This window comes from Onthophagus taurus, chromosome 6 (genome assembly GCF_036711975.1).
Source record: "Onthophagus taurus isolate NC chromosome 6, IU_Otau_3.0, whole genome shotgun sequence".
Taxonomy (NCBI): Eukaryota; Metazoa; Arthropoda; class Insecta; order Coleoptera; family Scarabaeidae; genus Onthophagus; species Onthophagus taurus.
Window position 1 is genome coordinate 16,698,498 of NC_091971.1, and position 26,847 is coordinate 16,725,344.

The window sequence follows — 26,847 nt, forward strand, 5'->3', positions numbered from 1 at the left end:
TTTTTATAAGAATATAGAAATATTTATTTAACACAATAAAAGTAATAAAATATAATTTTAAAATGTAAGTAATGAAAAAATATAGTAAATAGAGAATAATTAAAATTGCTTCTATCAACTATTTTATAATAAAAAAAAACAATACAAATTAATTAAACATCAACAACAATCTGTTTGAAACCTTCAACATCATCTAATTGTTTCGATACGAATTTAGCTGCAACAGTTTGAAGTCCAGGCATTTCCGGAGTAAACATAAATTGTTCAGTAATTTCACCGTGCGGAGGAATATCATTCTTCAATTTAATTTTAAGTTGTTTTCCTAAACCGGGTGCTTCAATAAGAAATTCTCCTTTCTTCAACGGAATGGGAAGAGGATTTTTTATACCAACACATCCTTGAACCTGTCTTCCAACTTGATTCTTATTTGCGACGTCAATTGAAACACCCGGCTTTTTAATTATAACGTTATCCCTATCGTAATAGTAATAATTTGTGTTTTCCACTGACGCTAAACAGGAAATGACAAAGAAGCAGTTATCGGTCAAAAACTTGTTGTAGTCTTCAAAAGTGACGGGCATTATGAATTCCTTCTGGCCATTTTTCGGTACATTCACAGTTTCTTTGATGGCTTTGGCGGTAGCGAGAAGTTTACCGTTGTAAGAAAATACATCCAACCGTAATATGGTGAGGATGTTAAAATTTTGGGTAGTGTTTGTATTGGTCATTATTAATTTAAGGTCGAATGATTCTCCAACGTTAATATCGTCGTAATATTTAAATTTGAAAATAATTTCTTCGAATTTACTGGCAACGTAAGCTTTCCCGAATGGATGTTCAACTTGACGCATAGCTTTTAAGAAAATTGCCCTTTCCTCGGCAGAACCTTCATTAAACTTATAAGCATCCGTGACATCTAATCTTTTATAACCATTTGGACTTTTTGTGCTTATAAATTTTCCGACGTGATTAGTATTTTTCTCTACCAATTGAGAAGCGAAACCGTTTCTATCCAACTTCCAAGTCACTGTATCAGCGTTGACACCAGAAAAAACGTATGGGACATCGTAAGGTTTGGTAATATCTCCGTTTTTGACGGCGACAACCGAAGCTGGACCACAACGGAAGATTCTGTCACTTCTTTCCTGAGGTGTAGCATCTAAAGCTTGCCATCCATCATAACCGGTTCCAAGATCGGCTCTTTTCATCCAAACTTCAGACCAAACATGGAAGTTCCAAATGGAATCTGATCCACTATCTATTTTACCGTCATCGTCTATGAAGAAATCATTAGTTATTGATCCATCACCATCATGCGCCGAACTAAAATTTGTTATGGTACGTGCCGGTATTCCAAGAGCTCTACAAGCTATGATAAGATGAATTAATAATTTTTTTTCAAAAAATAAAAAAGTTCTTACCTGATGTTAAAATTCCAGCAAATACCCAACATTGTCCAAACTTAACAGGCTGCTTTTTCTTGTAGTACTGTTGTAAAATATCTCTACTTCCTGTCCATTTTAAAGGACTAACACCTCCTGTATAATCCTTACCCCAATTTCCAGCTAAAACCCCATAATCATCGTTGCTATTCATAACAGCGGAAAGTTTTCTAGTTACTTGAACTGCATCCGAACGTAAACGACCTTTCAATTGACCCAAATTTCCCACTAAATACAAAGCACAATCTAAAATGTCTTCATCGAACTGCGCATAATTCCATGGTCTTCCCAAATTCGTCATATTGCACCATATCATTCCGTCCGAATTCAAAACGGCTTCTTCTCTCCATTCTTTAGATTCCATAAAAACTTCATCTTCCTCACACCATGGATTAAATAGAATAAAAATACTTTTTGGCAAATTAAACGTAGCAACATTTTCTGTGTTTTTATATTCAACCATCAATGACCATTTCCCAACAATACAATCGGGTGATGGTGTTATATCGACAACAACTGTATTAGCTTCATGAGAGACCAAATTTGCTTTCCAAGCGTATTCTGAATCGTTATTTTTTGATAAACCAATAAGCACTATGGTTCCATCTCGGAAATTTGGTATTTTAGCATCTGCACTTTTGAAATTAAAAGCAATCTTGTCCGTGTCTGGTTTGTATGGGGAACTGAGGGTTATTTCAATTCGAAAACTTTGACCACGTCTGATCACTAAATTCGATTTGGTTCCTTGACGCATGTGGAAATATTTCGAGGTGTTGTGTTCTTCTCCATTTTTTTCGATGCATAGGTTGATATTTTGAATTCGAGAATCTAAGAAAATTAAATAATTTTAAATTAACAATTCGATAAATGATGGATTAATACGGGGAATGGAGTGTCCGTTATATGAAACATTTTTAATTTAAACTTTAAACTTTTTGAATGAATAATTTGAATGCAGACAAATTAGTTAGTTCTACTTTCAGTTCAATAAAAATATACAATTTAGCACTGAATAACAGCTAAAACTAGAATTAACACTAGCATTAGAACTAACACTAGACCTACAACTAGAACTAGAACATTCTGGTTTAGCTGTAAGTCTCTTAAGGTGGCTAAACCAGAATGATTCTAGTTCTAGATCTAGCGTTAGTTTGATTTAACTTTTTTTGATCTTACCACTTTCAATATCTGTGTTATTTGGTAACGGGGGTTTTTCCTTTTCTTCCGGTAATTTTTTATTATTTTTACACCCACAAAATAAAAACTTAGATAAAATATTTTTACCGCCCATTATATTGACGAGCAGACTAAACAAACGCGATTAATTAATAAATTATCTGTTTCAAACATTTTATACAAGAATGCTTATCAGAAAGTGATTCAACAGTTGACGGTTTATGTGCAAAGTAGCACAGCTCCCGTTGCCCTCTTTTAATAGTTTCAGGAAGAACTTAATACTTGGAATGTATGTTGGGAAAAATTGAAAAACACTAACCGATATTTCACATTTGCCCCCAATTTTATTTCTCGACATCACGTAATTATGATGCATTCTTTCGCAAAAAGCTTTCGTGGATTTTTTATTCTTGTTACGTCAATTTCCTGGGCATTCCCGCTTATCGTAAGAGTTCCCCTCACACATGACATCCCGTGATAGTAATAAAAAAAATTCAATTTTAATTCTTATCAAAACCGCATGTTTTTATAAAAATATCTATTAATAAAGAATTAAAGACATATTATCTACATATCTTGTGGTCACAAATGGTTATATTTAAATATATGTTATAAAAAGGTTGTAATTAATAAATGAATAAGAAGAATGATTAAGATCTATTTGATGAAAATAATAAAAATGAAATTTCAGAATATCAGAATAAGTTGTTTTGATGATTTTGTATTCGTTAAGAAACCGATTTTATTATCAAAGATGTTTGCATTTCGATAGGAATGGGTAATATATTTTTTGTAATTCGCTACGGTAATGGAAGCTATAACAGTACTCAAACGGGTGCTGCAATGAGACTCCTTACAGCATCCGATGCTGTAATGAGATTTTAGTAACATTTTATGGAACCAGTTCAAGTTGGTAACATTGGGTCATTAATTCTTCTAGTTGTCAATGTGACAATTTTTGTCTATGGATGTTTAAACACGTTCTTAACATCGAATACAAAGTCCACAATGATGAGGACATAGACTCTGAGCAATTTCTCTTATTTTGGGAGGTGTACATCAAACATTTTTTTCAGGTGAATATATTTTGTGTTTTGACAGTTTCTAATTGTCAATTCAAAGTTTCTATTTTCAAGTGTTCCGGTGTAACCAACTGCTACATACCTATTTCCCTACATTGCCAAAATTTACTTTATTTTTGTTAAAAAAAAAGTATAAAAACGCGAATTACAAAAAATAGCATAAAAACAAACTCTGTGAACCTGGAACCCGAGTTTACGATATTCTGATTTTATTACTACCATTCGATAGAGAATCGTTTGTACCTGTTTGTACCACTTTCGATTTCGTTTGTACCTCAACCGGTTCCAAAATACAGCGATTTTTTGATTTTTCAGAATACCGCTGAAATTGTGTATCTCCGTTATTAACACAGATATCGCAAAACGGTCGATGGAATTCGATAGAGAATCGTTTGTACCCGTTTGTACCACTTTTGTTTTCGTTTGTACCTCAACCGATTCCAAAATACAGCGATTTTTTGATTTTTGAGAATACCGCTGAAAGTGTGTATCTCGGTTATTAATACAGATATCGCAAAACCGTCGATGGAATTCGATAGAGAATCGTTTGTACCCGTTTGTACCACTTTTGTTTTCGTTTGTACCTCAACCGGTTCCAAAATACAGCGATTTTTTGATTTTTGAGAATACCGCTGAGAGTGTGTATCTCGGTTATTAATACAGATATCGCAAAACTGTCGATGGAATTCGATAGAGAATCGTTTGTACCCGTTTGTATCACTTTTGTTTTCGTTTGTACCTCAACCGGTTCCAAAATACAGCGATTTTTTGATTTTTCAGAATATTACCGCTGAAATTGAAAAAATCGCTGTATTTTGGAACTGATTGAGGTACAAACGAAACCAAAAGTGGTACAAACGGGTACAAACGATTCTCTATCGAATTCCATCGACAGTTTTGGGATATCTGTATTAATAACGGAGATACACACTTTCAGCGGTATCGCCAAAAATCAAAAAATCGCTGTATTTTGGAACTGATTGAGGTACAAACGAAAACAAAAGTGGTACAAGCGGGTACAAACGATTTTCTATCGCATTCCATCGACAGTTTTGGGATATCTGTATTAATAACGGAGATACACAATTTCAGCGGTATTCTGAAAAATCAAAAAATCGCTGTATTTTGGAACCGGTTGAGGTACAAACGAAATCGAAAGTGGTACAAACAGGTACAAACGATGCTCTACCGAATTCCATCAACCGTTTTGCGATATCTGTATTAATAACGGAGATACACAATTTCAGCGGTAAATTAGAAAATCAAAAAGTGGGGTTCCGGCAATTTTTCAAAATTTTTTTCTCACTTTAAGTCCTGAGGTACAAACGAAAGTAAAGGTGGTACAAACGAGTACAAACGATTCTCTATCGAATGGTACTAATAAAACCAAAATATCGTAAACTCGGGTTCTAGGTTCACAGAGCTATAAAAACACGTGTCATAAGACTTAAAGCACTCATTCATTAAAAAACTCGTGGCTTCGCCACTCGTTTTTCAACTTGAATTCGTGCATTTCAAGCGTGTCTTACGAAACTTGTTTTTTAATATACTATTATATTTCCAGTACTCAGCACATTTTCACGGAAATTTGCGATTATGCAAACTTATTACTTATTACCTACTAAAATTAATAAAATGACGATTTTTTGAACTGGTTTAAATGATGTAAATAAATAAATAAACTAAAAAATGTTATAATTGGGTTATTATTTATAAGCTTATAATATTGTTTTCGAATAGAGCAAAAGTCGCTTTAAGAAACGTTGAGACACATTTATAAAACACATTTTTGTTCCACGATGATAAAGAAATAAGAATGCTGGAAGAAAACGCTACCTCTTTTGATTGCTTTAATTTTTTGATTTTGATTATGCTAAAAGATATCAGAGATGATCTCGAGAGATATCAAGAATGCTATTAAGAATCATTGATAATACTTGAAAATATTAAGAACAACTTTGTTCACAATTACGATGTTAGAGAAAATGTCGAAGGAAGCAAGAAACAGTGTTAAGACATGTCAGCAACAATTTAGGTGATGACGAAAAATGTTGAGAGATTTCATTGAAAATATTTAGCGATATTAAGGCCGATGTTGAGAAATTGTGGGCAATATGTTGAAGGAGACCACGGTAGTGCTAAAACAGTCTAAAGATTATGTTTGGAGATGTCAGAAGTATTGAGGTTGAAGGACATCAGGAACACTATTTAGAGATAGAACGAACAATATTTAGCGGTACAAGGATGATATTGATAGATGATAGTGGAGATGTTGAGAGATAATATTCGAGGATATCTTGGTTATGTTTAAGGTATTAGGGACGATACTTAGATATATCAACGAGTATATCGATATATGATGTGAAGTATCGAGAAAAACAACGATAAATAGTGGGGAATAATAAGTATAATAAGAGTAATAAGTACGGGTCGCGATTGATACCTGGTGTAAGTAAATTTTCCCGCAGAGTTCGCCCCCGTTTTCAGAGGAGAAAATTAAGCCATCGGTCCCCAAGGTTTGAATACAGAATATTTCTAAATTGATGCGAAAGATTTCAAGGTGATTTTTCAGCAAAAATTAAGGTATGTTTTTCATATAACTTTTTGTTCAAAACCGTGGAAAGAAAATATAAGATCGAGCTGAGCTAACGGAGATATTTCGTGTTTTATATTTATTAAATCGTTTTGAAGTGAACTAAAATAGTTATTTTTGATACAAGAGAGCGAAATGACACTTTTGTATTCGAGAACGAAAGTTTTTTTGAAAAAAAAATCGTTTGAGAATGCAAAAGAATTTTGCTGTCGTGTATCAAATAACATTTTTTCGAAATCTGCGTGTTCTAAAGTTTATTAATTAATAAAATGATCAAATTCAATATAATGAGTATAATGACATTTAGAATTCATTTAATGTTACATACATATGTCAAAAACTTAACGACACATCGACTTAACTTAATTTTTTCTTAAAAATTTTAATTATATTATCTTATAGTTTTTATATCATATCATAAACTGCAATCTTTAAGCTTCAATTTAACATAAAAATCGTATCATAATTCTTAAAAATGCGAATGATATGGTTTTTTGAAAATTTCGTAATCTTTTTGACAATTTCTTCTTCAACAATTTACTCCTATAAATTTCATTAATATCATCTCATAGTTTTTATATCATATCATAAACTACAATCTTTAAGCTTCAATTTAACATACATATCACATCATTATTCATAATAATACGGTAGATATGAGTTTTTTTTAATTTCTCTTTTATTCATAAAATTGACAATTTCATCTTTAATAATTTTTTCTTAAAAATTTCAATAATATCATCTTACAGTTTATATACCCCATCATAAACTAGAATCTTTAAGCTTCAATTTAACATACATATCACATCATTATTCATAATAATACGGTAGATATGATTTTTTTAAAATTTCTCTTTTATTCATAAAATTAACAATTTCTTCTTTAATAATTTTTTCTTAAAAATTTTAATTATATTATCTTATAGTTTTTATATCCTATCATAAACTACAATCTTTAAGCTTCAATTTAACATATAAATCATATCATAATTCTTAAAAATGCGAATGATATGGTTTTTTGAAAATTTCGTAATCTTTTTGACAATTTCTTCTTCAACAACTTTTTTCTGGAAATTTCATTAATATCATCTCATAATTTTTATATCATATCATAAACTACAAACTTTAAGCTTCAATTTAACATACGAATCATATCATAATTCCAAAAAATGCAATTGAACAAATGTACCATTATAAATTTGCATTTAAACATGAAATTTTGTGTTTATAATTTGTTCATAACAATTAAAATAATTAAAATAAATTAACAATTAATAGTATCAAATTCTTTGATTGTTATAACTGGACATGAAAGTCTTTTACGTCCAGAACGTAATAGTATATTAAGAAACTAGTTTCGTAAGACACGCTTGAAATGCACGAATTCAAGTTGAAAAACGTGTGGCGAAAAGTGTGTTTTTTAATGAATCAGTACTTTAAGTCTTATGAAACGTGTTTTTTATGCTATTTTTTGTAATTCGCGTTTTTATCCTTTTTTTTAACAGAAATAAAATATATTTTGACAATGTAGGGAAATAGGTACGTAGCAGTTGGTAACACCGTAACACTTGAAAATAGAAATTTGAATTGACAATTAGAAACTGTCAAAACACAAAATGTATTCACCTGCAAAAAAAGGTTTCATGTACACCTCCCAAAATAAGAGAAAGCACTCAGTGTTCAATGTCCTCATCATTGTGGACCTTGTATTCGATGCTAAACGTGTTTAAATATCCATAGACTAACATTGTCACATTGACAACTAGAAAAATTAATGACCCAATGTGACCAACTTGAACTGGTTCCATAAAATGTTACTAAAATCTCATTACAGCATCGGATGCTGTAAGGAGTCTCATTACAGCACCCGTTTGAGTACTGTTATAGCTTTCATTACCGTCGCGAATTACAAAAAAGACTTTTACGTCCTATTGACAAAAAACTATCGTTTTGACGGTCGCCAAGTACTACGCAAGAATCAACTTTTAATAGCAGTTTTCGAAAAGATTATTAATATTATTTATAACAAACGTGCAGTTTGGTGGTGTTTTTCACCGTGATAAATAAATAAAATTCTGAAGCGTCCTTGCGACAAGTTTGTTTTTCTAAAGATTAAATAAAGCCCTTTTTTTTAAATCTTATAGTATTATTAAATTAAACTAAAATTATTTGCTTAATTAATAATTATTAGTGGATAACAAACTTAACGCTCAGTATAATAATAAATAGGTCCAGTATTAGTTTAATTAGTAACAGTTGTTACAAAAATACATCAAATCTTTGTTGTTCCTACCCATACCGAATAATAAGTAACATAGAGATGAAATCGATAACGTTTACAAAACTAGTATTTTGTGCCTGTTACTTTTTGAATTTAGTAACTGTTCCAAGGAACAACATACAAACACCTGTTCTAAAGTAGCAGGTACAAGTATGGGTTAACACCTCTAGTTAGGACATAATAGAGTTATACTAATTGTGTTATTAAACGTCAGGAACGAAATTGAGCAAAAATTTTGAAAAATATCTGATATCAAGACACGACGTTAATACACCCTGATTGTTAAGAGCTTAGAAATACTAAGCAAGATGTTAATAGATGATGAGTTAAAGATTGTCATAGACAATGCCATAAACAGTGTTTAAGAATAATACTGGTTTGAGTATAGCAGTATAGGTGAGACGATGTTGAGGTATGTCAAGGATAGATCAAGATGTAAGGGTGATCCATATAGTGTTTTTTTTTTAATTATATGTTATTTTGACAGTGAGTGATACATCTTTCCCACTGGAAATATTGACAGAAAATTAATATTAACTGAACAAAGTTGAGAAATATTGAGAAAAAATAACCATATTGGTTAGATACCAAACCTATAATGTTTAATTTCATTTGTTAACGTCCGGCACACACGATTATTTTTAGTGCCTTTTAGCTACTAAGAATTCTTCAAAATAACATGTAATTTTATTATAAGACGACAGAATTTTTAAGAACTCTTCAATCAATTCTTAAAATTGTATAATATAATAATAAGATTGTTAACCAAAGTGTTGTTAATCAAAGAAATACTAAAATATTACAAGTACGGACTTATTATATTTATAACAGTATAAAATACACCAAATCAAATATTAAATATTAATAAGGCGAACTTACCAGAATCGATTAAAACAGGCATTCTTGCAGATGTGTTGTTATCAGTTTAAATGTTATAAAACGACTGTTATTTAGAAGACCTAAAGGCGTGCTTATATATATATATGTAGTTCCGAAGGCTTATCAAATTCAATAAATAAACTTCCTTCCTTGAACTTCGTACACCACTTCCTCCTCATTCTCGCAAAAAAAATTATTTATACATTATTTCACATTGATTATTTAAGTTATTGATACAAAAAATTAAAAAACTCTTTTATATTCAGTTTATTTATAGGTTCTCTAAAACAGTTATTTAAACATTATTTCTAATTAATCATTTTTAAGGCATATTCATAAAAATTTGAAGAACTCTTTTATATTCAATTTATTGTTGGATTAATTGAAATTAATGTATAAACATAAACTTCCTAGTAAAAATTTATTTAAAAAAAAACTTTTATATGCAGTCTTTGGATTTTCAAAAAAAATGTTGTAATCATTATTTGAGATTAATCATTTTTAAGGCATATTCATAAAAATTTTAAGAACTCTTTTTATACAGTTTATATTTGGATAAATTGAAATTTTAGATAATTATTAATGTTTACACGAATAGTTATATATTTTATTCTTATTGTAAATAATACGATCATAAAACCTTCCATCCATAAATGATACAATGTAATATTAAAAATCTAGATTACGTAATGAGTAGTAAATATATAATTGGGTGCAAAAATATATAACAAAATTAATATTTATATACAAGACGTATCAAATATACCTTGGGTAGATTCGAAAAATAGCAAAAAGATAAGTAAGTTAAAGTGCAACATGGTTGTAATAAGTATTAGGGGAAGATAACACAGAAAGAAAAAACCTACCAATTATTTGGTACGTCCAATATACATTTTCCGATATACATTGCCTGTGACATTTTATAAAAGCTAATATACGAGTACATTTTCCGCAAAACCAAAAGCTTCTTTTTTATTGTACGAGTACAATAAGGCTACCATTAATACAATCGATTTCTTTGCAATTAAAATTCGCCACGATTCTTCTTTCCCCGGCCCTATGCGGGAAAAATCCTTCCTCAAAAGTAACCACTTCATTAGGTTGTACCTCCCTGTAATGATTCACTTTGGTCTTTTGCAAACCAGGACCTTCAACTGTATACGAACATCCTGTTAAACGGCAATTTAGTGGATTTCTAAAACTGAATTCTGCACGATTTTCTTGTCCAACAATCCATCTTTGATCGGTATGGATTTGTAGGTATGGTTTCATCATAGTGAAATCATCCTCTTCACTCCAATTTTGTCCTGTTTCTTTTACATGGCCAATCGCGTAAATTTTCATCATACTATGATCAACCAATTTTCCCAAATATTCAGTTGGGGATATATGTAGTTTAATAACCTCTTTGTCTCTAGATTTTAAAGTAAATGTGTGTTGATGACGTTTAATATTCGCTGCGGTCATTCCGTGATAAAAAACGGAAGCAATCGAGACCATAACGTTGATTGTCCGGGGTTCATTTGCGTTATTACTAACGTTTATGAGAATATTAAAATCTTGCCCCATTGGTACTGCATCTATATCAATCAAACTTAACTCAACATCTTGAATGTAGCAATCATCTGGGAGTTCTTGCATTGGGTGGGTTCGAGGAACACCACGAACGGCGTTATAAACTGCGAATCTTTCAGCATCCGCTTCTTCAAGGTTTTTATATTCTCGGGTGATATCCCAAAGATCATTTTCACCAACATCATCATCGATATCGACGCGTTTTGTAACAATACGGCGACCAATTCTAAAAAAATCAAAATTGAAATAAAAATATTAACAAAAAGATTATAATTTACTGGTAACGATCCAAAAATAATCGATTATAACCCCAATCAGATCGCGGATCTTCTTGATAATGACACAAATCTGCATTAACCTCAGCAAAAACGAAAGGAGTATCGTATAAAAATCCAACTTCTCCTCTTCTAATAGCCTCAACGGATGCAGGCCCACATTTAACGATCGTATCATTTTGTTCTTGCGGTGTTGCATCAATAACTTGCCAACCTCCGTATCCTGGTGGTAAATCAGGTCGAGCCATCCACACTTCATTCCAAACATGGAACGTCCAGCAAGTATTGTAATAATCCCGATTATAATCGGGGCTATGATAATCTCGGTTAAATCTCCAATCATAACGATTATCATGTCCTTCAAAACAACGTTTGTTATAATAATCTCTATCGTAATAATTTCTATTAAAATAGGAAGAAGAATCGGTGTTTCTGTAGCGATTATCGTAAAAATCTCTTGGATGGTCGAAATAACTTTCGGGGAAGTTATGTTTATAAATGTCGTAATATCGATTACCGTTCACACGGCCATAATTAAATTTGTTGTAATTATAATCAAGACTTTTGCTGTAATTCCCATCGAAATATCCTCTTTGGTGACCGTTTCTGTAATAATCATTTCCGCGGTCGCTATCGTATTCGAAACGACGACCCATATCGAAATGGTATCTATTTTCATCGCTGTAACCTCTGTTCCAACCGTAAATGTTCCAGTTTCGATCCCCGTCAAAATAGTTTCTATTCCAGTGTCGATCCCTATTATCAAAATCTCCATATCTGTTCCAATGCCTGGCTCTATCCCAATAATTCCCACCGTAATAATCCCCGTTGAATCTATTCCAATAACGATTTTTAGTCCAATCTCTTTCATAATCCCACTTTTTGTTACATTCAAATCGATCTCCATCAAACGAACCTCTATTCCATCTTCTTTCGGGCATATCACCATCTAAATTATGTCTATTCCAAAATCTTTGCCGATCATAGTCAGGTTCAAAACGATTTCTATCGCTGTAATCCCTGTAATATCTGTTCCAATAGCGGTTACTTTCGAAATTGTCGGGTTCCCCATAATTTCGTCTATTTCCTTCCATACATCCTCTATCACCATCAAAATAATTTCTATTATAATTTCTTCCAGGATTAGACCCTAATCTTTCTCTATATCTCTCCCTTTCAAAATGAGGGCGCTCAAATGATTCGTATTTATCAAAATGATTTGGTCCTAATCGATTAAAATTCCTAAATCGGTCATAATCAAATCTATTTTCTCTGTCGTATAAACCAGTTCTGTCCATTCTATCAAATCGGTCCATTCTATCCCATCTATCTAACCGATCCATGTTGCGATAATTTCCTTCACCATACATAGGATTGCGAGAATACATTCTTTGCTTTTCGTAGTAATCAGGCATAAAATTTCTATCCTGTTCATAACTATTCCTATTGAGATGTCTCCCCCCATCAAAATTAGGATCATTAAAGCTTCTATTCCAATATCTATTCCCATAATTTCGATTGCCTTCCATGTTATCACAACTGGTTCTATAATATCGATTACTTCCATCCCAACTTCTTCTATTAAACGCGTTCCTGCTGTAATCCCAATCGTTGTTGTAATAAGCTCGGTTCCAAAAATAATTTCTGCTATTATCAAAATACCCGCGATTATAATCATTTCGACCATCCCTATTATCTGGGGATGAATAACTTTTACTTGGATTTCCAAAATTTCTTGTTTCATAATCATAACTTGGTCTGTAACGATATCCTCCATCTAAAGGACCACTTTTAATATCCATTCCCAAACCTCTTCGATTATGGTAATCGCCATCGTAATTTGAATTTCCTTTTCCCTCGAAATAACCGCGACAAGCATTGTAACAACTCACCGTACCATCCAAACAACTCTTCGAATCTTGATCTTTTCTATTATCATAACAATTATAATTATAATAACTTCCTTTTCCATCAAAATAGCTCCGATTTCTATTATATCCGGTCCCATCAAAATAACTTCTCGTATCTGAGTAACCTCTTCCATCAAAGTAACTTCTATTTCTATCGTAAAAACCTCCCCTTCCATCGCCTCCATCCGGGGAAGGTTGAACGCTTTCAGTTCTTCCTTCATAACAAGGAATTTGGGATCTCCTCGGCCAAGATTGTCTTCTATATCGGTAACCATCATCAGGAAGATCTCGCTTATACATCCAATCTTGATTTTCGGCATCTTTTGACCAATCATATCTTTGAATGCGTCTTTCTTGATCGTTAAGTCTTTGGTAATTGTAAGAAATAACGCGTTTATAGCGATAGCTTTCTCCTCTTGGGCCATATTCCAAACGATTTCCTCTCAAATCGAAATATCGATCAACAGTTAAAGAACAATTTGTGTCATGGGCCGAAACATAATTGGTTGTTGACCGACACGGAATTCCTAAAGCTCTGCAAATTGTTACCACAAGAGCTGAAAAAACCCAACATTGTCCGTATTTTACTGGACGACCACCTGCTTTTAAAAATTGGCTCAAAATTGCAACGGAACCAGTCCATGCGTGTGGTGAAGTTCCCCCGCGATAATCACCATCCCATTTTCCTTCTAAAAGGCCTTCATCGTCGAACGCATTTACAACTTGGGTGATAGCTCTTGACACCAAAACTGGTGATCCCCAATCGACGTAAGGAAGATGGGATTTATCTAAAAGAAAAAGAACTGCTGGAAGAACGATTTCGTCGAATTGACCATAAATCCATCGTTTTCCTTTTGGATGTTTGTAAGTTCCACACCAAATTTTTCCGCTATCGTTTAAAACGTATTCTTGGCGATCATCTTCATGGTCCATGTAAACCCCATCGTCTCTACACCAAGGGTTAAAAAGGATATAGACGTCTTCTTCACACTAAATTAATTAAAAAAGTTAATAATTAACAACAAAAAAATTTATGAAATAATTCATACTCTGAAATCATCTCTTTTTAAATTATCCCTCCCATCGATATACAATTCACCCCTTCTATAAGCATCATATGATCGCCCTCCAAAAATTTCAGTTTGAATCTCACACCTCCAAATTCCAACTTGAGCGTTCGGTGGAATGTGGATTTGCATAGTTACGGCATTTCCTTCGTGTCGTTGCATGGTCATGTTCCATCTGTACATTTCTTTTTGCATTTGTTTGTCCCTTGTGAGCAAGGGAAGAATAATTTTTGTGCCCTTTGTAACATGCGGTTTCGGTCCTATATAAAAATTAAATTAAAAAAGGGGTTACACAAAAATTTTAATCGTACCAAAACAAAACGCAATATAAACGATGTCTCTTGCTTCATCGAAATTTCTGTTAAAACGTAATGTAAAAATGAAACTGAAACCTCGACGTAAAATTGGGGTTGGTTTATCTCTTAATGCCACCAAATCATAACGTTCGGTGTGATGTTCTCTGGAATTATCTCTTGCATAAAAATCGAATCCTTGGACGTCCAAGGGATCCAAAGACATGATGGTAATGGATTGAAAACTGAAAAAAATTTAGAAAGTTTGTGATGATACAAAATTAAACCACTTACTTGTTGTTGTAATGTCTTCAGGTGAAGTCACTAATCTACACGAAAAGTTTAAATCTCGTCGCTTTTATAAGGAAACTGGAGAAGGTGCTTTAAGTAGGGCGTATTTTTATTTCTTTCTGGACGTTCACATTTTGTCATAAAAGATTTTTTTTTAAGAATTTTTAAAATAATTTTTTTTTAAACTTAAATTATTAATTAAAATTTATCAATATTGTTGATTAAAAACGTTGAGAATAACTAAATGACGTAAATACTAATTGAAATATCTGTTAAACTTTATGATTTGTAACTTTATCGTTCTAGTAGTTGGTTCGAAACAAAAACAGATTTAACGCTGTATTATTTTTCGCGTACGGTTTTTGAACTTGTAGGTTCAAAGACCTTTTTGGCGTTAAGAAATGTTGTTAAATCCTCAAATTCCATTCTCTATTCATATTTTTTAATCATATTTTTGGTAATTTTTCTACCAGAAAACCTATTTAAATACTATTTAAGGGTTGTTTTAACGTTATTATAATGAACAAAAAATTGTTTTGTCATAAAAATGTTGTTAAACGTTGTAATAATGTGACTTGGATGAATTAAATGAGCTGTTTAGTGAAACGTCCTCTACCATTCCATCCAGATGAAGAAAAATATGTATTGACAAATTGTGAAAATCTATCTGAAGACAACTTACTAATAGGTGCTTGGCGATTAACCCCAAAGTAAATATTGAGTTTAATTTGTTTAATGAAGAGCATAGAGCCATTTCAGGAATTAATGAATTCATTAAATATTGTTAATAATATTGATAATATTATCTACTGAAACGACGCAATAAATTTCCATCCAAAGAAGCTCGAACAATAGCGAACCATTGGTTAGAAGACTATACAATAAAGTCAGGTATTCCAAAGACGAACATACATTAGGAGTTATAACTTGGCCATTCGAAAAGCCAAAAGAAAAAACTTGACGTAGTTTCTGCGAAGGTATACACATCATGTTGCTCGCCTGCATAAGGTCTTGGAAAAAATATCATACACTGATCTAGGTCACCTATGCAAAGAAAATCGAAAATATACTAAGGAATCGTTAGAGCTCCTATTGCAGCACATATTTTCCTGCATTAAAAGTTCGTACTAATGCAGAAGCAGATCACGAAGTAAAGGATATCACCCGTTCATGGCATGGTTCGCAGTTTAGCTGGGAAAATTTTCACCCAGTACAGATAGGTGGGCTATTTCTAATTTTAAGCCCTTAAAATCACATGGAGGGGATGGAATTCTGCCTATCTTTCTTTAAAAAGGCATAGGAGATGTACTCCCAATAATATGTAATATCCCTATATAATAGCTAGCTATAGCTTTAGCTGTATGTATACCTAGATTATGGAGAAAAATAAAGGTAGTCTTTACACCCAAAGGTGGAAGACATTTAAACGCCGATCCCAAGAAACAGAGGTCCAATACCTAGGGGTAATACTAGACAGTGAATTAAACATGTCTTAATATAACGGGTACAATGAGATCTTGAACCTGAGAACCACAATTTCAATTGTACATACAAAAAGAGACAGCTTTGAGTGCTTTGTCACTAAAGACATGTTCTTCAGTGAAGCTGATGGAGGACATCTCGAAATCCTCAGGGAACCATGCCTAAATCACTTGATTCAAATTAAAACGAATCTTATACCGACAGAATATAGTTTCGACCAGCCATATAAGATCATGTTTAGTAGTAACGGACCAAAAAATCGGATTAAGATACCCTTAAGCTCGGATACAACCATTTTTCAGGATGAAGTTCTTGCCATAAACTTTTGCACCGTTTTAAACCCTGAGAAGAAACAGAAAGGGGCATCGGTAAAGATCTTTACGGACAATCGGGCCGCCCTAGCGGCGATTCAGACCTACACCTATGAATCCACACTGGTCAAAAAATTTACCAACAACCTGAGAGCTCGCTAGGGGTAATGAAGTTAGGTAATGGTAAGTAATGAAGTGAGTTCCAGGTCATAAAAGAATTGTGGGTAACGAAAAGGCGGACAAGCTGGCCAAAGAGACAACGAGGACGCCTTTTATTGCACCCCAATTAAACTGTGAACTTCAAAAAAACCACTGAAAACAGATTATTAACACATGAGTGGACTCAAATGTAGCCTGGAGCTGGAAAGAACTTCCAGGTCACAAACAGGCGAAGAGTAGGATAACGCCGTTGCAAAAGGAAACCAAAGAAGTTTTATGCCTCTCCATCTCTTTACCACTGGACAAGCTAAATGCGTCGCCAAGGTCGCCTAGGACACAAAATTTTCGGAAAGGTTTGCCTGACACATACTGAATTAAGGGAACAAGACCGTGGAACAATACTAAGGTGCATCAAGGACCTTAAACATTTGGAGGGTGTAAGTTGCAATAGATCTTATAGGTCGCAATGATGAGAGGGGTCGCTCCCCTTAGCACGACAGAATCAAAAAAAAACAAAAGGATCTTGAAAAGAGTCGCATGGAACGTTAGCAAAGATTTAGATTTTATGAAAATAGAGAAGCTTTATTGAATTACAGATCTTTGAGATATTAATTGTTCTCTGAAACTTGAAAAGTTTTAAAAATGTTTCTAATTCCCTTGTAATTGATACCATTTTTAGGTTGGCTTTGAAAATTCTTAGGGAATGTTATTATTATTAATCGTTGAATATATTTAGAAAACCCAGAACATCCTCGAAAATGTTTAGAAATCCATTGAATTTATTATACATTTTTTGGGATAAAGGCAGAAAGAAAAGTTACCGTTGAAACATTCAGTTTATGAATGAAATAGACAGAAGTTTTATTGTATGTCCTGGATGAAAAAAATATTAATGCATTTTCGTTGAAGTGATAAACGTTAAACATGTCATCATTGCAACATTTTTATTTAACCAACGATTCATTTGTTCATTATTAACTCAAGGTATTTAGTCATAAAGTTTTTATTGCCATCAGTCATATTAGCAATTCATTCATTGAACTCTCATTAGTTCAAATTTTTTTTATGATTGTTTTATAATTTTTTTATACGTTGTTATTGGCATTTATAATGCTTTGGTTGACTCCCAAAAAATGATGACTAGCTGCTAGGATATGGACCCCAACTACTAGCGATTTTAAACCAACAATTCTTATTTCTTTGAAAATTGAGTAAAAAAAATATGAAATTATTGGTGTACTGACAAACTTTTGCTCCCATCGACAATGCATAATGTGTTAAAATTGCAGCTCGATAGGTTGAATAAAATTTCAACTCTGTTTCCCATGGATTGAAAAAAAATCTAGTTTCGAGATAACTTCATATATGTAAAGTAAGCAATATATCACTTTGCAAATATTTGGAATTACGGTCTGAATTTTTCATAGTTCTTAGTAAATGCTGCTATATAAATATGAAAGAAAAATGATCGACTTAATTTTGGTCGTTTCTTGGAATTTGTTATTGATATGTTCTGTAGGTCTGTAGTACATTTGGTATTTGTAAATATGTAAATATTGATTATAATTATTATTTATTGATATAAGACGTGTACATCTATAGACATAAGATATCTGATTCGTGCGCAGACAGATGTTAAACATGAAAAAATGAATTGTTAATACAAATTGTAATCAATTTACATCAGAATGTAATAGAGTTTAATAGTCTATATCTAACATAAAAAAGAATGATTTCAATTAAAAAAACGAAAAAATTTATGAAAGAAATGCTAACTAAACACCTTTCACATACCACAGAATTTAAATACTTAAAAATAACAATATTCTATTTAACAAAGCAGACAAAAATTGGTTGAGTTGATATTTAATTTAAAGATAAGACTATTTCAACCACAATAACATCTTTAAATTTGGAACATCATAATCGCTTTCAACACTAGTTAATCTTCAGATTAATTGTCATGATAAGAAATTTTGTCCTCTTCATCACTCTCCTCGTCTTGGGCTGTTTTGAGTTTTAGAAATTTTACCTTTTCTTTTTTCGGTTTCTTCTTAGCATGTCTTTGCTCAAGTTCTATTTTTTCTGGCGTGTCAGTTGCTATTCTGCATTTATCTTTGTTTCAAGGTGCCGAATACTTTTCCTTGCTTTCGAGAATGGGTGAATAATATCAAGAGATACAAAAACTTGGTTGCGAGAAGTTAATAGCATGTCCAATTACAAGTTATTGCTGGAATTATTAGATTTTGATGTACTCATTCATTCACTTAACAAGACAAAATGTTTTCTTCCTTTAAAACAGACTTATTAAATGGCACAATACCGGTGCACCTAAACCCTGCTTGGATGTTTGTAACTGTTGCAGCCCTATCCCAATACTATAGGCAAATAACAGGTAGGTCATATATCGATGCTGTTTGCCCAGGATGCATAAGCAACTAAGAAGTTACGCCTTGATTGAAAAAGGTTTTAAACGGACCAAACACCGTTCTGTCAAGGGGATGAAATTTGTTAGAAGTATGAGGGGGTAGTGTTAATACTACAATTCCATTAGATCGGCAATATTCTATTGCGGGTACCCACAAATGTGAATTATGATTATTCATGATCAATAGAATTTTGCTGCCAGGCGAACATTTTGTATGTATTGTAACATGCTTTAACGTCTCCAAAAAATTGTCTGCAGTCATCCAACCACTTGGATATACTAATCCGAGGGCCACACAATCTGAAACATTCATGCATCCATATTAGTGGTACTGCAGAGAGATATTGCCTGGTTAATTTGGTGTTCTCTTACTGAAAGTTTGGGATATCGTTTCAGAAACGCCCAGAACCAATCTCTCCCAGCTAATTTATTTTCCTTCTATGCATCGGGCATTTAGTGTTAATCCATAAAACATAGAGGAACATTTTAATAAGTAAGTTTAACGTTTCAAAGCATTTTTGATTTCACTACTAGTAAATATCTGAAACTTCTTAAAGTTTGGTGAAAACTCAACGTTATTCCATCCGTTTTCTAGTGCTACTTTGACATAATTGTAGAGGCTGGATTTTTTAATGCCATTTCTTTTAGCACTCTCTCGGTCAGGCATATTATTTTCTTCATCAATTTGATTCAATATTTTTGGATTATTTTGCAAATTTGTTAAATAAGTTGCCTAACGCCTCACTTATATTCGTCTCCATAGAAACCCCATGATGCAAACTTCTGTCTTCTACACAAACCTAACCTAAGCAAACAGCCTTTAAATTCCCAACAAAAATGGTAATTGTTAATTTATACTCAAAATGTTTAAAAATAACTTATAAAAACTATCTATTTTCAAAAGCAAATTTTTTTATTGTACTAACAACGTTATTAAATGTGATTATTCCATTTATATTTTCTTATAATAGTCGAGGTGAGTTCTTGAATCATTACTTTTAAAATTAATAGTTATAACTAAAACTTATTTTAGGTTTCTGGTTAAAACATGATACGATTTATGAACAACCGGATGTAAAATTTAAAGGTGAATACATTTTTTTAGCTCATACAAATGATATAAGTTTAAAATTTATTTGTAATAATTTCGCGTATTTTGATGATAATGATTTTGAGGATTCTTGTTCAGAAATAAAGGTAAAAACAACAATAAACAAAAAAATGGTTAAATTAATTATTTACTTTGTTTTAGGTGGTAGAAATAGATAACAATTTTGATGGGAAGGTTGACTTGTTTAATTTTGAATTACATTTAAACCTTCCACAAAGTATAAGTATAACAAGATTTGATTTAATACTTACTTTAGATTACAAATTAAAGGTAAGTATAAGGGACCATCAAAATTTATGTACAAAAAAAAACATTTTTATCTACAGCTAATATTATTTGTTGTTCTCCTTTTAGGCGACTTGTGGTTTACATATGCAATCTTTAGTTCTTCTTCAAGAATTTTTACAAGATACCAGTCAAATTTATATTTCTTCCATTCTTGAATTATCACAGCTATACCCCATTTTTTGTCACCCTAGAATTATTAATACAGAATTTAATACTTCCATTATAAATGAAAACGATTTTGATAGTTATAAGTTTAATAATATAATTAAGAATTATTTTCAAAAAAATGGTGAGTTATTTTTATGTAGTTTCTAAAATAATTTTTTATGTATTTTTTTTAGTTACAACACATTTAAAATCAACCTATAAATCGTATGGAGGTCAAAGCGAATTATTTTCGTTAAAATTAACGATTAAATATCCAGAACACATGTTTTATTACACCCCAGGATTTTGGCAAGTAATAAAATGGGCTTGGATTCAATACATATCAATTTATATTATTTTATGGTGGATTATTAAAAAGATTAGAAATTATGTTTTTGATAATCACATATTTGTTTTTTATGAACAAAATCCAATTAAATATAAAAAAGATTAATTAAAGGCTTTGTTCTTACTCCAATTGATATTTTGAGTGTCAAAAATGATAAGATATTATAACCTTCAAATTAAAGTGATTTCACAAAAACCAAATTTTATATTTTACATAAATTATATACCGGGTGTCCCAATAACAGTACTGAGATCGACAATGGTAAGTGTTAAAGGTTTGGGAAAAGATCCTTATCATCAAAACAAATAGAAATTATTTTGAGAAGTTCGTAATTCGACAGCTAGGGGGCGTAACTGCCATAAAACTACAACTTTTACAATCATTTTTTAATAGCATGGATAATACCGCATCGTTTTGCATTGCGACATGGCCAATGCGTTTTCAAATATTTACATTTTAATATCTCCTGGAGCATTTAGCTAATTTATTTTGTTTAAAACAGCAATTTATGTTTTTTTTTAAAAGATATTTTTGTAAAACCGTTTGGTTTAAAATAAATAAAACAAGCTAGAAAGAAAATTCTGCAATTTCCATAAAGAACTCTATAGAGAACATCTAGAAGAGTCTATGAACTAAATGGTGCCGTTCCATTTAACTTTTTATCCAAAAACACACAATTATGTAGTCTTTAGACTAACCTAGTTTTTCGGGAAAAGCAACCCAACTCAACCCAACAACCAGGATAATATGACGGTAAGAATACAAAATGCCATTAGAAACGTATCCAAGGCTAAAATTCAAGCAGCGATTTTTTTCCTACCGAAACTAGACTAAATAAATGCATCGAGAATGAAGACATTTCAAATACTTCTGGATAAAATTTGAATAATTCTAAGTGTGTTGCTTTAATTTGTTTAAAGCGTCTTAAGAGACGGACGACTAAACCCGAATGTTTCAACTTCTACGTCTAGTGATAGTTGCAGTGCTAATATTAGGTCTAGTTTTAGTTGTTACTCAGCGTTAGATTGTTAGAACTAGAAACATTTATGCTTAACCAAACCTTCAGAACTGACAACTTAGTACAACACAATTGGCAAGTTATTTCAAAAGATGGCCTGTTTAGTCAAGTGGCATGGAATTTTTTTCTTATTTTTACCAGAACAGGTATGGGTTGGCCTCTTGCCCGGCACCCGCTTGACATTGACTTTCTGGACACCTCTATACCTTGATATACACTGACATTAAGTCTCCTATAAGAAAACATTTACCTTCACTCTGCCGAGGTCGCTTGCGGACGAGGCGCTAGTTTTGATAAATCAACTTGAAATAGTCAGCTCTGAGTATTCTAGGGCCTCGCCCGCAAGCGATCTCACACGATTTGAGACGAAATCGTTCCTCATATATCTCGGCAAAGACACTAATTGTAAGTCTCCTATAAGAGAAAATGTATCCTCACTCCGCCGAGGTCGCTTGCGGGCGAGGCGCTAGTTTTGATGAATCAACACGAAATAGTCTAATGGTTGTAAATCTAAAATGACTTCACGGACATACTGCATATACATGGTGATTTATTAGCTCACCATCAAACTTTGACATATGATAGCTAATCCAATTACCAAAAAAAAATTTTAATGAACATATGTCCTATTTCACTTATTTACGAAATTATAACACTTTAAAGTTTTAATTTTTATATCATAATTAACTGCTAAATTTTTTTTAAACACATAAATATTGTTCAAAATAGCCTCCTTTTGCTAGAATACATGCTTCGCATCGACAAATTAAAGAATTCTTCAGCCGAATTAAAATGTCTGGTTGATTTCTTATTTCAGTAACAGCCATTTGTATTCTATTTAGTATTTAGAGGTTTGTTGCTATCGTCACACGGGTGTTGAGGACAAATTTCGGTATCTTTTTACCTCCCAAATTTTAAAATTAGAATTTGTAGAGGGCTAAAGCAGCTCACAACAAATTATTAAGTTTTCGTAATTTTTGTCGCACTCCCTAGACGAATTAAAGAGTTCTCCAGCCGAATTAAAATGTCTGGTTGACTTCTTATTTCAGTAGCGTATTATTCTATTTAATAATTGTTCTTGTGTGTTAATTTCCACTTGATACACAATTTGTTTCATTTGACCCCATAAGTAGAAATCCAATGGATTAAGGTCGGGGGATCTAGGTAGCCAAGCAAATCGCCCATTATTACCAATCCACTTGTTTGGAAAATATTGGTTTAACCACTCGACAACTACTCTTCCGCGATGAGGTAAGGCACCATCGTGCTGGTACCACATATTTTGAATTAAGAGGTATATCTTCAAGTAAATCAAAAAGTGTATTGTTCAAAAAAATCTGTAATTATTTTAATTACAGATTCATAAGTCATTATTTTGGGAATGTTGCTGCAATAACTATTCACAAAATGCTAACCGTTGCTGATTATCTCCTGGCGTAGAGCTTGAACATTCTCATTACGATACGTATGAAGGACTTCGCGGTTCAATACGCGCCATGTAAAATTTTGACTTAGATGTATTTTGTGTGCTATTCTTCGAGTGCTGATGGAAGGATTATCAATAACAGCATTAATTACAGCTTCTTCGTCCTCTACATTAACTACATGCGGTCGAATAGCTTTTGCTGGAGCAGGATTGTCGAGCATTTCAATTGCAAAAACCATACACGAAAATTATATCAGCATACTCTTCAGTGCTATAAGCTTACATTTTGGGTTTCTTCTTGTATGTAATAATTAAACCTTACAGCAAATTGACATATTATAATGACAACTTTATTTTTGTTGAATGTTTGATTTTACTGACTATTAATAAATTCACTGCAAAAAACTTTAAAGTGTTATAATTTCGTAAATAATTGAAATAGGACATATGTTCATTCACATTTTTTTGGTAATTGGATTAGCTATCATATGTCAAAGTTTGATGGTGAGCTAATAAATCACCCTGTATAGGGCCCGCCACGTCATACTGTGTAAGCGCGTATACTGGAAGGTTAAGGTTGGCTAGCCGATTACGGGAAATTGGCAGCCCATTCGTACACCTCTAGAATTTTTTAGAACAAGCATCGCGGAAAGTATTATTAATGTTGTTGCTTATGTGTAATGCGATCCCACATTGAACTTCTGACGACCTAGGAATCGCGAAAACAATTTTGCAAGAGAATATGCATCGCTACCACATTGTTTTACATCAGGCTTGAACAAATACCAATTATGATAACAGACTGAACTATGTATTGTCTTTGGGTGTTAAATATGATTCAGGCAAATCCAAATTTTTTATCACAAATAGTATGGACACATGAAGCATCTTTCAGTAGTGTATGTGGTGTAAATTTGCATAACATGCATTATTGATTCGAGCAAAACCCACATTGGACGTGACAGGTAGAGCATCAAAATCGTTGGAGTTTGATGCAGAATCGTGGAAGGTTTTTGAAAAACGTTTCCTTGGAAACAAGAAGGAACGTGTGGTCCGAAACATACATTAGCATTTAGATTAGCAATATCCGAAGCATCCAATAGGAACAAGAAGCTATTTTCATGGCCGACGCGTTCGTCGAATCTTACTTGTTTAGATTTGTATCTACGGGTAGACTAAAAAACCTGTTTTTTTTTCAATAAAAACAAAATGACATTAGACATTAGAAAGGTGTCCAGGGCTGAAATCTAAGCGGCGCATCCTTTCTATGTACTACCGCGGTTTGCCGCCATTTTAGCTCGATGCGCGATATTTAAAACTATATCGTTGTGTTGATAAAATTACGCGAAATTTCCTTTGTTTTTTTTCTCGTTGTACTATGAAGAGTCGAAAACCCATCTTACTGCTATTTTTGCAACTCCAAAGGCAACAAGACGGCATTATTTTTGTAAATAAGTGGTGACGTGCACTAACAAGCTGTCAAACCGCCATTTTGGCATGAACCGCGGTACTTTGATAATTTTGACTTTAATTGAAACTAGATTAAATGAATGTAACGAGAATGATGGAAGACATTTCGAATAATTTGAGTAATTCTAAGTGTTTTAGTTTATTTTTATTATTTCATTGGCCTGTTGGGCTTTAAATATGCATCAAAAATGGTTTTGAATCAGTCCTAAGCTTGGATAAAGTGCGAAAGAAAGCTCTATGTAATTACATTTTTGTGCTCTGTGATTTGTCTGCTAAGGTAACTTGATATGATTAAGCTAATATGAAGTCGCTGCAAATAGCGCCTTTTACCCAATTTGCCAAACCGTTTTACATAAAATATCTTTTAAAAGAACATTAAACGCTCCTTCAAACAAGACCAAAAATATTTAAATTAGTTGAATGATCCAAGAATTATTAAAATGTAAATATTTGAAAACCTCTCTTATTATGATAGATATAAAAAATGGCGCAAAGCTAAATGATGCTGTATTAAATGATACTTAGATGCTGTAAGTTATTAAATGATATTGTCAAAGTTATAGTTTATCATCTAATTTTCTAAGATAGTGGGAATTTTATGTTTCTTTATGGCAGTTACGCCCACTAGTGATTGAATTACAAACTTTAAAATAATTTCCATCTATTTGCTGATAAGGACTTTTTTCTCAAACCTCTAAGCCTTACCATTGTTGAGATACAACTGCTCCTTACCCTTATTTGGACACCCAGTATATAATAAAATTTGTATCTAAAAATTAAGAATCATTTTTTTGATATCAAAATATTAGCATTGACTTTACCCTCAAATAATAACCTCCGAAATACATTTACAATTTAATATTTAATACCTTTATTCAAATGAAAAAGCTGGTAAAGGCGGTTTTTTATTCACATTATCTTCCAACACAATTTTTGTTTGAAGTAAATCATTTACTTCAATAAACAAATATCGATAATCATATTTTCCTTTATCATTCTCCATCATTTCTAAATTAACTGTTCCTTTATGGAACGTTCCCTTTAAATAAAATTTCATCCTCATATACTTTTTTCCACCTTTAATATATTCTAAATGTGTAACATGTTGTCTTCTACCCCTTCTAGTTTCTTCTCCATAAGCAGTAATAGGCGAACCTAACTTATCTTCAACACGATTATCAGCCAAACACTTTTTAACAGCTTGCGTGTATATGTTATTTGGACTTTTGCTAGAGAATAGTTCTTGAAACACCGCATAAAATAAAGTACCGGTTACACCGACTCCTAATAATATAACACCTAGATAAGAGGCAGTTTTCGTCGTTTCTTTCACTTTTTCTCCTAACGGTTTTACATTTGTATCTAAAGCGGTTCTTGTTGAAGTTGTGACGGCTTTAGTAGTTTTTAGTCTTGTAATTAATGGATATAAAATCTGACGACGTTTTAATAATAATAATGGATTGATGACTTTTGAAAGCATTTTTTTGTAAATTTCTTTTATAAATTTTTTCGTAGGATTAAAAACATAACCTAAAAATTTTACCTGTCACTTGACTAAACGAAACACAGTATATGAAATTAATTAGAAAAATTTAATTTTTTGTTTTTCCTTGTGAAATATTATTAAATTATGTAGAAATTATTGGAATGTTTGTTATAAATTGATTAATTAGTGATAATTATGCTTTATTGATTCAACGGATTAAGTAAACTTTTTGTTGTATATTCTATGTTGTAACCTAAATTTTACTTGTCAGTGTTAAAGCATAGTATATAAAATTGATTAGGGAGTTT

The 26,847-nt window shown here is 32.2% G+C and overlaps 4 protein-coding genes across 6 annotated transcripts; 1 reads left to right on the plus strand and 3 right to left on the minus strand.

Moving 5' to 3' along the window:
- LOC111414343 (annulin-like) lies at nt 1-9,517 on the minus strand. 2 transcript variants are annotated; one of them, XM_023045655.2, is made up of 3 exons: nt 9,454-9,517; nt 1,422-2,270; nt 1-1,369 (listed from the first exon to the last, which is right to left on the minus strand). In XM_023045655.2, exons 1-3 carry the CDS (start codon nt 9,473-9,475, stop codon nt 153-155), a joined length of 2,088 nt encoding a protein of 695 aa, XP_022901423.2. In that variant the 5' UTR covers nt 9,476-9,517; the 3' UTR covers nt 1-152. The 2 variants fall into 2 exon arrangements, with proteins under 2 accessions (XP_022901423.2, XP_022901422.2); XM_023045654.2 differs by lacking the exon at nt 9,454-9,517 and adding an exon at nt 2,619-2,893.
- A 521-nt stretch (nt 9,518-10,038) lies between these two features.
- Nucleotides 10,039-14,815, minus strand: LOC111414340 (uncharacterized). Its single transcript, XM_071196992.1, has 4 exons — nt 14,592-14,815; nt 14,263-14,540; nt 11,307-14,203; nt 10,039-11,254 (listed from the first exon to the last, which is right to left on the minus strand). The coding sequence occupies exons 1-4, from the start codon at nt 14,797-14,799 to the stop codon at nt 10,426-10,428; spliced, it is 4,212 nt and encodes a 1,403-aa protein (XP_071053093.1). The 5' UTR covers nt 14,800-14,815; the 3' UTR covers nt 10,039-10,425.
- A 4,007-nt stretch (nt 14,816-18,822) lies between these two features.
- Nucleotides 18,823-21,249, plus strand: LOC111414043 (transmembrane protein 231). The gene is made up of 5 exons (XM_071196503.1): nt 18,823-20,220; nt 20,278-20,441; nt 20,497-20,673; nt 20,710-20,932; nt 20,985-21,249. Exons 1-5 carry the CDS (start codon nt 20,082-20,084, stop codon nt 21,242-21,244), a joined length of 963 nt encoding a protein of 320 aa, XP_071052604.1. The 5' UTR covers nt 18,823-20,081; the 3' UTR covers nt 21,245-21,249.
- LOC111414037 (mitochondrial import inner membrane translocase subunit Tim21) lies at nt 20,465-26,759 on the minus strand. 2 transcript variants are annotated; one of them, XM_023045193.2, is made up of 2 exons: nt 25,923-26,759; nt 20,465-20,830 (listed from the first exon to the last, which is right to left on the minus strand). In XM_023045193.2, the coding sequence occupies exon 1, from the start codon at nt 26,531-26,533 to the stop codon at nt 25,925-25,927; it is 609 nt and encodes a 202-aa protein (XP_022900961.2). In that variant the 5' UTR covers nt 26,534-26,759; the 3' UTR covers nt 20,465-20,830; nt 25,923-25,924. The 2 variants fall into 2 exon arrangements, 1 of the variants encoding a protein (XP_022900961.2); XR_002706237.2 differs by lacking the exon at nt 20,465-20,830 and adding an exon at nt 21,167-25,822 and having other exon boundaries at nt 25,875-26,759.
- Between the last annotated feature and the right edge of the window lie 88 nt (nt 26,760-26,847).